Source organism: Myxocyprinus asiaticus, chromosome 38 (genome assembly GCF_019703515.2).
Source record: "Myxocyprinus asiaticus isolate MX2 ecotype Aquarium Trade chromosome 38, UBuf_Myxa_2, whole genome shotgun sequence".
Taxonomy (NCBI): Eukaryota; Metazoa; Chordata; class Actinopteri; order Cypriniformes; family Catostomidae; genus Myxocyprinus; species Myxocyprinus asiaticus.
In genome coordinates, this window is record NC_059381.1 from 8,877,352 (window position 1) to 8,891,312 (window position 13,961).

The window sequence follows — 13,961 nt, forward strand, 5'->3', positions numbered from 1 at the left end:
GAGATGACATAAGAAATGACATAGGCTAGATACCACAAAAGAAACTGAGAATCTTTCTCACAGGCACTTTGGATAACGATCTGAATTTTAGCTATGCTTTTTTTATCAATTTTTTATCAATTTTTTATGGGTATAGGAATTATGTTGAGTTCATGGGGGTCATCCATGCCTGGCATCAAATGTGCAGCACTTGTGTTACCTACAAGAAAGCCTTCAAAGATTAGTTCACCAAAAATGAAAATTCTGTCATCATTTACTTCCCTACATGTCGTTCCAAACCTGTATGACTTTCTATCTTCCATGGAAAACAAGATGAGAAATTTGGAAGAATGTTGACGCTGCTCTTTACAGAAGAAATAAAGTAATTTGGGTTTAGAACAACATGAGGGTGAGTAAATGATGACAGCATTTTCATTTTTGGCTTCAAATTCGGCATCAAATATTATGGCTTTAGCATGGGCCTGGAGCAGCACCCTTTTTGTTTTATGGATGCAAATGACTGGTAAATGCGATGCATTTATGTTTGTATCCACTTATACATACTTTTTAGATGCAGTTTTTTTTTTTTTTAACATGGCCCTTCTGAATTTTACCAGTCCTTTTTATCTGCTTAATTTCTTTAAAGAGCTTAACAGTTCTGATAAAGTGAGTGTATGTCACAAATGTACATCATGTGCACAAATGAACGAAACAGATCTATGACATATTAATAAACAATGTTTTTCAGTGATAGGGAGATGGGTATTTACCATTACCATTATTTTATTTATTTATTTATTTATTTATTTATTTATTTTGCCAGTAATTACCATTTGTATTAGATATCGTACCATATACCATGTTTTTGGACATCTATCTTGGCAATACCATTATATTCTTTGAAAGTATCTTGGTGTACAATGTAAATACCATGGTATATGCTTATGGTAATTATTCAGCACCATGGTATATATCAAGGTACCATTGTATGAACATTTGATAACATCACTGTACCATATGGCACCACCACAGTACTTTTTCTTAAAGGGATAGTTCACCCAAGAATTAAAATTCTCTCATCATTTACTCACCCTCATGCCATCCCAGATGTGCATGACTTTCTTTCTTCTGCTGAACACAAGCGAAGATTTTTAGAATAATATCTCAGCTCTGTAGGTCTTCACAATGCAAGTGAATTGTGATCAGACCTTTGAAGCTCCAAAAAGCATATAAAAGTACCGTAAAAGTTATCCATAAGGCTCCAGTGGTTAAATCCTTATCTTCAGAAGCTATATGATAAGCGTGGGTGAGAAACAGATCAATATTTAAATACTTTTTTACGATCAATCCCAACTTTCACTTTCATATTCTTCTTCTTTTGTTTTTGGCAATTCACATTTTTCGTGCATATCGCCACCTACTGGGGAGGGAGGAAAATACATCATAAAAAGTACTTAAATATTGTTCTGTTTCTCACCCACACCCATCATATCACTTCTGAAGATATGGATTTAACTACGGGTGTCTTATAGATTACATTTATGCTGCCTTTATGTACTTTTTGGAGCTTCAAAATGTTGGTACCCATTCACTTGCATTGGGAGGACCTACAGAGCTGGGATATTCTTTTTAAAAAAAAGAAGAATGAGCCTAAATGATCATTTAAATGTTTGGGTGAAATATCCCTTTAAAGCTATGCACAAGAGCAGCTTCTCTATTTATCTCTCTATTTATTAATGATCATAACAATTTCCTAACAAACAATATCCAATAAACTTAACAGATCACAATATTTATTTTTCAGGTTTATGCACTCAAGCCCGTGCTGGACCCATGTGTAAAGTCCGACACAGATGACAGCGCGAATCCACAGCTCGTCGCTGATTGGTCGAAGCTATCGTCATTCAGCGAAACCCGTGTCGTCACACAGGAACCGAAGGAGGCGGTCAAACCAAGATGGCGTTCCGCGATGAAGCAGGAAACATACTCGGTTTTCAGTAAATCTCCTCATCTGAGAGCGTCAACAGGAGCTTGTATGTCCGAGGACACGTAAGAGACCTATTTGGAGACTGAAGACAGAGCAGACACTGGTAAGAACACCGGCGGGACACGCAGGGACCGTTTGAGGGGCGGTGGCAGAGGAAGTCGGGCCCTGTTAGGTCGCATTACTAAACAGAACTGAAACAAAACTGAGCAGCTTGTTTTTTTGGTCTTCCTCTATATTTGTAGCCATCGAGTCTTTGCATAAACCAAACTGTCTCATCAATATATTTAAAGATTTCTAATTACAAAAAACTGGTGTAAGGGTTATCTACCTTGCTGTCTGTATGAATTTTGTCGATTAAAGCTCTGTATGACAGTCATTCCCGTATTACGCAATAAACGTGGCTGTATGTTGTTAAGTTTTTTTCTGGTCAGCCGATGTACTTTGATGAACCATTTTTTTTTATTCGACGAATAAATGAGCGGTGAAATTATATCAGAACCGGTTTGATCAGTGTGTGTTTTAGCATGTGATGTAGTCTTGTGCTAGTCTCTTGGTTATCATGTTGTAGGTTAGCAGTAGTTTTTAAGTTTCTTTATATGAACCTTTTTGAGGTCCTATGTACGTTGAAGCTCATTTGTTTGGATTTTCAGTTGAAAATAAATCCAAACAGTGCTTGTAATGCTGCTAAACCCAGGTGTGTGTGTTTGTTTTATTGTTTTTTTTTGTTTGTTTTTTTTTTTTTTTGGTGATGACGTAGTTTCGTTTTTGATTTGTGTGAATATTCTGGAGAAGCGTTTGTGTTTAAAATCAGTACTAATTATCTGTCGACATTCTTTAATATTCTGTTAATGTAATTATATTAAAACAGTTTGGCAGTTACCACAAACAAAATTGAGAGTTTTGCTTATTTGTCTTTGTCACATTTTTACTGAGTAAAAAAGTTATTAAAAAAAACCAACCTAAGAAGATTTTGTTTTCAGATATTACATTTAGTTAGTCATTTATATGTCGGGTAATTTCCAAAGAGAAAAGGGAAGTACTAGGGAGATGCATAGGTCACTATCTGCAATATGTGTCAGCAATGCTGTTTGTATATTCCCTTAGTTACTCTAAATGGCTTCGAGGAAGTCTGGATCAGATATCCACAACAACGGTGAGTCAGCCAATCATCTGTCTTGTTTTTTTATATATATAAACTGCATCATTCTAAAATTGTTGATTTGTTGAATAATTTTCCCTGCACTTTCGTTACTGTACTTTGTTTCAAGGACCCGTCAGCTACCTTGAGGATGTTCCCTTCAAACTCAATGAGAAATTCCGCTGTCCCTCGAAAGTGGGTCATCCCATTGGCTTCTGCATGCCCGACTGTAATTCCATGCTCTCTGAACTTCAAGTATGACTTTCCTCAAAAACTTCCAGTGATGTTGATGATGAGATGTTAGAGGAATAGTTCACCCAAAAAGCTCAAAAACTCCCCCAAGACTTTCTTGTGCAGAACACAAGCACAGATTTTTAGAAGAATATCTCAGCTCTGTAGGTCCATACAATGCAAGTGAATGGTGGCCAGAACTTTGAAGGTCCAAAAAGCACATAAAGGCAGCATAAAAGTAATCCATATTACTCCAGTGGTTAAATCCATGTCTTCAGAAGCGATATGATAGGTGTGGGTGAGAACCAGATCAATATTAAATTCCTTTTTTACTATAAATTCTCCTCCTTGCCCAGTAGGTGGCAATATGCACACACAGTGCAAATTGGCAAAATCAAAAGAAGAATGTGAAAGTGGAGATTTATAGTAAAAAAAAAAAAAAAAGGGCTTAAATATTGATCTTTTTTTCAGCCACACCTATTATATCGATTCAGAAGACATGGATTTAACTACTGGAGTCTTATGGATTACTTTCATGCTGCCTTTATGTACTTTTTGGACCTTCAGAGTTCTAGCCACCATTTTGCATTGTACGGACCTACAGAGCTGAGATATGTTTCTAAAAATCTTCATTTGTGTTCAGAAGAAAGAATGTCATATGGGATGAGCATGAGGGAGAGTAAATTATGAGAGAATTTGGGGGTGAATTATTCCTGTACAGAAAGTTCAATGAAGTGTTGAATGTGATTAAGGATTTAATTTGATGTACTTTCTTGTACACTTTAGTATGACTTCAGTCTAGAGAGGCGGAGCGTGCAATGGGGGGAGGATCTTGACAGTGCGCGTGCTTCTGAGGCTCGAGCAGTGGAGGCAGCACGGGCGGAGTCTGAAAACGAGAGGCAGGCTGCTGCGCATGATGCAGATGTCGGATTGGTTGGTGGAAAGAAACCACGGCCCTCTGATGAACAGGAACTTGCCCCACCAGCATTAAACCCCGTTTTGGCTGGTTTATGGCACAATGAGATCCTTACACCACTCCCAGCACCTTCTTTTGGACCAACGCAACCAGCACCTAGCAACCCGGCCCCGCAGAGTCTAAACTTAGCTGACTTTGAGCGAGAGGAGGATCCCTTTGACAAACTTGAACTTAAATCACTGGACGACAAAGAGGAATTGCGGAATATCCTTCAGAGCCAACCACAGTCATCAGTTTCACCTCCTCAACTTCCTCAAACGGAACCTCACCCCCCCTCTCCTAGTAGTACGCCTCCCATTCAGGCCAAAGCCAGAATCTTCCATAAACCCAATGGACTGGTTGGACTCCTGGACTTAGATCGGGGTGGGGTTGTGGGAAACCACAGGGGACAGATCGATGCGGATCGCCCTTGTAACATTCGCTTACTGACTTTCCCCAAGCTATCAGATCCAGGAGACACACCCTTGGAAGCATCTCTCGGAATTTACCCAGCAAACCCCCCACGTAACATGTCCAATGGCACACCACCATCCTTGCAGAGAACAGCCCCACATACAAACACAACACTTCCCCAAGAGCAAACTGCTTTTGCTCAAAATGGGACACCGAAACAGGTATTATACAATAGACAGAAACATCAGTCAATTTTAAAGGAATATTCCAGGTTCAATACAAGTTAAGCTCAATTAACAGCTTTTGTGGCATAATGTTGATTTCCACAAAAAAATAATTTTGACTTTCTCCTTTATTTAAAGCAAAAAAGCAAAAATCGAGGTTACAGTATGGTACTTACAAGGAAGTAAATGGAGTCAACATTAAACATTAAAATAAATACTCTCTCAAAAAAATAGTCACAAGACATCATGTTATGTTGCATAACATTTATAATGTTTACATCTTGTGGCTAAACTTTGTGTATTTTGGCGTATATGGACTGGCCGCATTTACTTTCATTGTAAGTGCCTTATTTTAACTAGTTTTTTTAATAATCGAGGGGTGAGTCGAAATGATTTTTTGTGGTAACCAACAGTATGCCACAAATGCTTATGATTGAGCTTAACTTGTATGTTTGTTTGTTTGTTTTGTGGATTTTCTCCTGTTTTTCTCCCAATTTGGAATGCCCAATTTCCAGTTCGCTTTTAAGTCCTCGTGGACACGTAGTGATTCGCCTCAGTCCGGGTGGCGGAGGACGAATCCCAGTTGCCTCCACATCTGAGAGTGTCAACCCGCACATCTTATCACGTGGCTTGTTGAGCGCATTGCCACGGAGACATAGCACGTGTGGAGACTTCACACCATCCACCGCGGCAACCACGCTCAACTCACCATGCGCCCCACCGAGAACGAACCACATTATAGTGATCACGAGGAGATTACCCCATGTGACTCTACCCTCCCTAGCAACCGGGCCAATTTGGTTGGATTGAGCTTCACTTGTATTAAACACAGAATATTCCATTAAGTGCAAATTGTTAGTAAAATGGGCCTCATTCATAAAACACAAGCAGATCTAATTTCTGTGTAAATCATTCACCAAACCATTTTTGTGCAAGTTAGCGCATTAAATTCTACACAATTTACGAAATAATGGTTTTACAGACGATTTACACAGCAAATTGTTCCGCTTGTTTTTCACATATTAGACCCATTGCGTAAATCATCATATTCAATTCAGAAATGGTTTTATGGTCGATTAACATAAATTCGATCTGCTCATGTTTAAGAAATGATGCCCATTGTGTGATTTTTCTTTTTAATGTCTTTTCAGTCAAACTCTGTCACAGCACTCAACCATCCGCCATCAACTTCACCTGCTACCCCGATTCTTCTCGGCCTCTCTGCCAGCGAACGACAGTGTGTGGAGACCATCGTGGGCATGGGCTATACTTATGAGGGTGTTCTCAAAGCCATGCAAAGACAGGGACAAAATGTGGAACAGGTTAATTTTTAGTCTTTTAAATCCTGGTAGTGTGCATCAGGGTTATTATTACTGTTATGCATTTTAGCAACTCAAACTCTTTAATTATTCTGTTATTGTGCTATTTCTCGTAGGTGCTGGAATACCTTTTTACCCACAGTCGACTGTGTGATAAAGGCTTTGATGCCACAACTGTGGAGGAGTGTCTGGAGATGTACCAGGGCTCGGAGGAAAAGGTCAGCAAATATTAACCGCCACCAATACACACAAAGACTGAATTACACAGAAGATGTCTAAAAATATCTAAATAAATATTTGAATAACAAATTTGCATAATGTTTTCATGTATTTGTAACTACACTTTTCCAATAGTGTTAACATGACACTATAATTCACAGCGTGCTCTGTTTTTTTGTTGTTTTTTTCAATAGGCTGCCAGGCAAAATAATTTCCGCACAGCTTGTGTTGTTCGAAATTTGAAAGTAATTTCAGAACAGATAGTTGACCTTACAGAGTTAAACGTGGAAGAAACAAAGTTGCTGTTTACTTAGGGTGTGTTCACACTTGGCAGGTTTGGTTCGATTAAAACAAACTCTGGTGCGATTGCTCTGTTAGTGCGGTTCATTTGAACAAGTGTGAACGCTGTCACCCGAACCTTGGTGCGCACCAAACAAGCGGACCGAGACCACCTGAATAGAACTCTGGTGCGGTTCGATTGATATATGAACTCAGCATGGACCAAAGACGTCTAAACGAACCAAAAACAGGAAGTAATTTGCCTAATACTGACCTCAAGCATACCTGGTTCTTCTCATCATAGGAGCTATGTTGCCCATTACAGTTCGGCACAGGCGTCGGAACCGCCGTCAGCCGTCCTTGCAGCATATCTTCGTTTGTGTGTGCAACGGAGGAATTCCTGGCGCTATTTTGACTCCTTTACACATTTTATTAGCTCTTCGTTTGATCTCAGCTGGTAAAAATACCATCATATATACATATATAAATCTAACGAGCGCATTTCGCCCAGCAGCCAGCATTGTTTTGGATGTTCTGCAAGTTCCGTCAAAAAATATACGTCATGAAAGCTGTCCAATCAGGTTGTGACTTTTTCCTGATGCCTTTGGTTTTGTATCGTTAGGATTGATGTTAAAAATGCCGAACTACAAGTGTGAATTCACCCTTAGTGTCTGATAAAGGGCCAAACTAGCATTACACCATTTTAAGGCTGTCATTCAGATTTGAAATTCGAATGTTAATCAAACCTAAAAGGAATATTCTAGGTTTAATACAAGTTAAGCTGAATCAACAGTATTTGTGTCGTATTGTTTACCACAAAAATGTTCTTTAAAAAAGCAACAATCTGGGTGACAGTGAGGCACTTACAATGGAATGCCGTTGCGCTGTCACTCGTGTCGCCGAACTCGCCAGCTCCCATTGAAAATGAATGGTCTCCTGTCGCTTTGTGGTTGCAAGTCGCTGACAACGTGAACGGGGCTTTAGGAGACAATGTCGATTTAAAAATCTGCTGATCACTGATATCCTGTGGTTTTTTCCCCTAACTGAAATAATGCCTTAAAAATATGATTATATTTCAAGTTTTCACAATATTTAAGTGAAAATTTTGAATTTGGATTCTCAGCCCTGTTGACAGCCCTACAAATCATCCTATCCAGACCCGACATGAGAGATAAAGCGACAAACGATTAAAAGAGATAGATCTAGTAGTTTTATTTGTTTTGTTTTTTTTATCCTAACTGTCCACAACAATGGACAGGACATTTTGTTGGTCGCTTAGTTTTTATTTCTGCGCCGTTGTACTGGGTTGCCCCACCCACAGTAAAACCTCAAATTAAGTCTTAATAATAAGTTTTGTAGTAAATTAAACAAATCCAGAATTCAAGCATTTTCATTAGTGAGCTCAGACTTTTGGACCCCATTGTATATTCTGAAAGTCTTAAGAAAAAAATTAAAAGTTCTTAAATTCAAAAAAGTTTGTAAGAATGTATCTAGCTATAAGCTTTGACAGTTTAGAACATTCTTAAGAATTTTTTAAAAAATAATAAGTTAAAAAATAATAAGAAATTAACAGTTATGGTGAATTTTATTCAATATTAGATTTTTTATATGTCAAGTTTAATGAGACTTTTTTTTTTTTTTTCCTTTTAGGCTCTAGAGTTTTTGCAGCTGATGTCCCGGTTTGGGGAAATGGGTTTTGAGAGAGACACTATTAAAGAGGTACTGCTGGTGCACAATAACGACCAGGACAAAGCGCTGGAGGACCTGATGGCCCGAGCGACTGCGAGCTGAGCCTGAAGAGTGTCTCCTTCTAGAGCCACCCCTTCCCTGTCCCTATGAGAGCGAGAGATGAAAAGAGCGAGAGGGAGGGCGTGATGCTCTTATCCCTGAGACAGGACAACTGAATTATGTTCCCTAATAAAGATATACCTATTGGGGTAGGGATTGACAGCACCACACAATGGTGCATTGATCCCTCCTTAGCTGTATGTCTGTTAAGTGATCTTAGAATGGTGATGAGTGAGAGGAGCCTGAACCCTGTTCTGAGAATCAGGATTGGCTGGATTCTCTATTGCCATGGTGACAGGCTGTACTTGGCGGAGCCCCTTGGAAACCCAGTTTTGCAGAATATGGACTAAGAGTGTCACTCAAAGCTATTACGCTGCCATATTCTGCTGGACCCAGACTTTCTGAACTGAAACCTGCACACGCACTCACACACACCCCATGGTAGAACAGAGAACCCACAAAAGTGCCCTCTCTCTGTTTCTGTCTTTACTGTTTGTTTGTTAATATGTTATGTTTGGCAGACAAAAAAAACACTTTATCTTTCTTTATTTTCTCCTTTTATAGATTGTGTTTCTTTGCCCTATGGTTAAGAACTGCATTAACAGAACTAATCACCATTACGTAAGTTTGGAGAAAAGAATTACTGCAGTACACTTTTTCCCAGTTGGCTTGTGCCCTGGAATTAACACATTTGGCAAGATTAACTGGCAAATGCAATATTTAAACAATACCACCACATTTTCGAACAATTGACATGCAAATACTGCACAGACACACTGAATCACAGATGTTAATTAATTTAAACATATTTAAAGATCTGTAAAGATACACTGTCAATTTCCATCTGTAATAAAGAAATTGTGAAAATAACAAACAGTAATGTGATTAAAAAGTACCAGATAGAATGGATCTGAAGGCAAGACTGTGAATGCTGGTTTTAGAGCCTTGATCACCATAGGAAACCTGTGTGTCTTTTCAAATATCTCCAGATTACCTCACACGTGATTGGCCAATTTACTTAATCTTGAGATATTAGTTTCCACCTCAGACATAGGAAAATAGGCAGATCTGTGCAATTTGGGAGTTTTTCTGACAAGTAGAATTAATGTAATCAAGCATATCTGACTCCCACTTTTTGGCTGTTTCAAATATAGGTTTTTGAAACACTGGATATCACAGGGGGAATCTCATGAAGAAATGTCTAGGTCATATTTCACCTCAAAAGCACCAGAAATTTTATAGAAGACAATAAAGGCTATTTTAGGACAATTAAGATCTTTTGCATTGTAACATCATATTCACAATATTGAAAATCCAGACACATTTCTTTTTAATTAAAAATCAAATAAATATGGTACAATGAATACTACTGTACTACCATGATGTATAAATACTTTACAATTAAAATAATGCAGTATATCATTATTCCTAATATAGTAAGGAGTAATAACTTCATTTGCTTTCATTTGGTGTTTGGTGTAAAAATACCTTAATCATCATGGGCATAATGTCACAATGCAACAAGTCTTGTTGGTTGGTCCTGAAAATTAAAATAGCCTTCATTTTGTTTATGCAAAATATCATTTCTATTTTTTTTGCATTTATTTATTGTAGGGTCTAAGGTTTTGTGGAATTCACTCCTAAAATGATGTGGATGTTTCATGTACTAGAGACACTCATTTGACACGTCTTTAAAGCAGACAAACTGACAACCTGCCTAAATATAATTATGTTTACTCTTTATGCTTAAGAGGCTCTTACCTGGTATAGGATGGCATTAATAGCTTACTTGAGACAGTCCTGAGAAACATGGGTGGGTTGCTGTTGGTACAGTTAAAATTATATTAAGCATTTTACTCTGAGAGGGGGTAAATTTTGAAAAATACCACATATAAAACTGTGATGTGTTTCAATAAAAGTGCTACTCTTGAGGGCAGATCTAAGATATTGGATAGCCTGTCTGGCCCATCATTATGAATAAATGTGCTGCGTTCTTAAGCAGCTAGATGTGCATTTTTTTTTTCTTCACCATCGTAGGTATGCAAACAGCTTCTTTAAGCTCACTTTTCATGTGCAATGTATTTTTATCAGTGTTGCTTCAAAGTAATCTCTAGTTTCAAATTGTAATGTGTGGATACTTGTTGATCCATGTGACTCTCATGTAGAAATTATAAGAAATTAAATTTTGCATAAAGAAAATGAAGCCTGTTTGAGAAACTTTAAAATGTTAACCAATATGTAGGTCTATAATTGAGATATTATTAAAAAAAAAAAAAAATCTTCATGGTCACATACTGTAAATACGCATAATTTTTTATGCAACATATATATATATATATATATATATATATATATATATATATATATATATATATATATGAACATTTCTTTTGATTTTGGAGTGAAATATGACCCGGTCATGTTCTTGACAGGTGTCATGTGATGCTGACATGATGTACAGGGTACTTCCTGGTCTACTTTTTTGTATCAGCATCCCTTAGTCAAAGTCGGTGAACAGACCAAGGTCAAAAAGGCAGAGAAGAATAAAGCATACATAGTGTTGGTTGTATAACAAAGAGCATTCTGGCCTGTCAGGAGGAGGGAGTCTGCACTCAAATGCAGATCTATTGTTATAATTGTAAATGGGGAAAAGTCCTGATGTACAGCTAAAGAACCTGATTGATAGGTTAAGCAGAATGGAGACCTGTTGCTCCTAAAATGTGATTTAAAATGTTCAGTCTTCTTTTAAATCATTTCAGACTTCAGTATGATTAAACTTACTCTTCTTTACAATAAATGTGGCTGTCACTGGTATTTGTAATGATGGAGTAGGCTACCTTATATAAGTAATAATTGTCTCTGTAATTGGTGGGGGAAAAACTTAAGGTATAAATGGTGTCTGAGATGAATGTTACACTAAAGAAAACTGAACTGTAATTCACCTATTTGCTGGTATTGCCATTGGTGAAACCTACAGTAGAACAGAAAGTGAACAGCAATAAAGAAAACGTTACAGGGATTGTTCACACAAAAATGAAGCTTTGTAGTCCTCACAATGCAAGTGAATGGATACCAACATTCTGAAGCTCCAAAAAGCACATAAAGGTCGGTGTAAAAGTAATCCATAAGACTCCACTGGTTAAATCCATATTTTCAGAAGCAATATGATAGGTCTGGGTGAGAAACAGATCAATATTTAAGTAATTTTTTACTATAAATTATCCTCCCTGCCCAGTAGGTGGCGATATGCACAAAGAATGTGAATTGCCAAAAACAAAAGAAGAAGAAAGTGAAATTGGGAATTGATTGTAAAAAAGGACTTAAATATTGATCTGTTTCTCACCCACACTTATATTGCTTCTGAAGATATGGATTTAACCACTGGAGTCTTATGGATAACATTTACGCTGCCTTTATATGCTTTTTGGACCTTCAAAATTTTGGTACCCATTCACTTGCAAGAACCTACAGAGCTGATATACACTTCTTAAAATCTTTGATTGTGTTCAGCAGAAGAAAGAAAGTCATACACATCTGGGATGCCATGGGGGTGAGTAAATGATGAGAGAATTTTCATTTTTGGGTGAACTATCCCTTTAAAGTAATTCATACCCCAGTTTATGAATGTGATCATTTAAACAGCTTTTTGTGTAACAGACAAAGTAGTTATTTGTGCATCAGCACACATATGCATTGTAAATTAAGATTGTGGTAACATTTTCATCACATAGTGAAATTCAAACCTTTTACATGGCAATATTCTTGGTATAGATAAAATTAATTTAGAAATTCAAGACACATCTCATTCAGCAATCTGAATAAAAGTAGAAAAATAAAAATATAAACTACCCAGGTCTCCTAATCAACCAGATTGGCCCGGTTGCTAGGGAGGGTAGAGTCACATGGGGGTAACCTCCTCGTTGTCGCGATTAGTGGTTCTTGCTCTCAATGGGGCGTGTGTTAAATTGTGTGTGGATCCCGTAGAGTAGCATGAGCCTCCACATGCTGTGAGTCTCCGTGGTGTCATGCACAACGAACCACGTGATAAGATGCGTGGATTGACTGTCTCAGAAGCGGAGGCAACTGAGACTTGTCCTCCACCACTCGGATTGAGGTGAGTGAGAGGGTTTTTTTTTTTTTTTTATGAAAAGGAAGGACAAGTCGAAATAAATTTTTATGGTAATCAACATTATGCCACAAATGCTGTCGATTGAGCTGAACTTGTATTGAACATGGAATATTCCTTTAAAAACATTTTAATCCAATGGTTTATATGCCATAAATGCTTAAATTCTTGAAATTAGTTTGATGACAAATAGACACTATAAATATGAATTTCTTTGCTAAACTAACAGTTTATTTATTAAATGGATGAGTTTAAAAAAGATAAAATATCTGTGACATGAGCAGCTGTAGAACGTTGACCAGATAGGGTGGTGATATGCCCTGATTCAATAACCATCTTGGAAACATACAATCAACAACAAATGTCAAAGAAGATTTACTCATTGAACTGTACCACAGTTTATTTAGACTTCATAGAGGTGGTATTGATGTACAGTTTTGTTGGGTACCAGCTTATGAGGGACTGAAAGGAAATTAGTGTGCTGATAAACTAGCAAAAAGGGCATTGCAAAAGGAAGTAACATTACCAGTTCCACTTGGTAAAGGAGAAGGAAAAAGAATATTAAGAAGAAAAGAATGGAGATATGGCAGAAAAAGTGAGAGGAAGACCAGAAAGGAAGGGGATATCAAAAAATACAAAAGTCGGTCATAACAAAGAACTATAAAGAAAGGAATAGAAGGGAGGAAATCATCATAACAAGACTCAGATTGGATCACACAGGATTAAATGGCACTCTGTTTATACTAGGGAAAAGGAACAGTGATAAGTGTGTGAACTGTGGAGTTATAGAAAATGTTGAACATATCATATTGCATTGTACCATGTATGGAGTGGAAAGATAAAGTCTACGTTATAAAGTCCAATAAGCGGGACGGGAGTGGGATCTGATAGGGATACTGGGAACAGAAGTGGAGGGAGCGGGGGTAAGAATCACCAGTAAGGCTCTGTTTACTTTCTTACATGATACAAGACTGGTGGGTAGAATTTAAAGGTGCACTCAGCGATTCCTTAGAAACACTGTTGATATTCGAACTCAACTGCCAAAACAGACACACCCCTCCCTTCACTGCTTCTTTGGAAGCTCCGCCCCCCAAATTCATACATGTGAGACGGTTTTACGCACATCAGCTCCAGACACTCACAACTCTCTTGCTACTAAATCTAACATCACAACAACAGCATATATGGGTTGTGTGAAACATAGCAACATTTATGTTACCCACCTATCGAGAAGAAAAAGAGCAACTTTTGCACCGTCTTCAAGCCTTTTACCTCTCGGAGGTCTCTCCACCACTGAAAAGT

At 37.7% G+C, this 13,961-nt stretch overlaps 1 protein-coding gene across 1 annotated transcript; it reads left to right on the forward strand.

Moving 5' to 3' along the window:
• Nucleotides 1-1,890: 1,890 nt before the first annotated feature.
• On the forward strand, nt 1,891-9,407 carry LOC127428932 (ubiquitin-associated protein 1-like). The gene is made up of 7 exons (XM_051677619.1): nt 1,891-2,069; nt 3,071-3,119; nt 3,235-3,359; nt 4,122-4,925; nt 6,080-6,250; nt 6,364-6,465; nt 8,396-9,407. Exons 2-7 carry the CDS (start codon nt 3,080-3,082, stop codon nt 8,534-8,536), a joined length of 1,383 nt encoding a protein of 460 aa, XP_051533579.1. The 5' UTR covers nt 1,891-2,069; nt 3,071-3,079; the 3' UTR covers nt 8,537-9,407.
• Nucleotides 9,408-13,961: the final 4,554 nt, after the last annotated feature.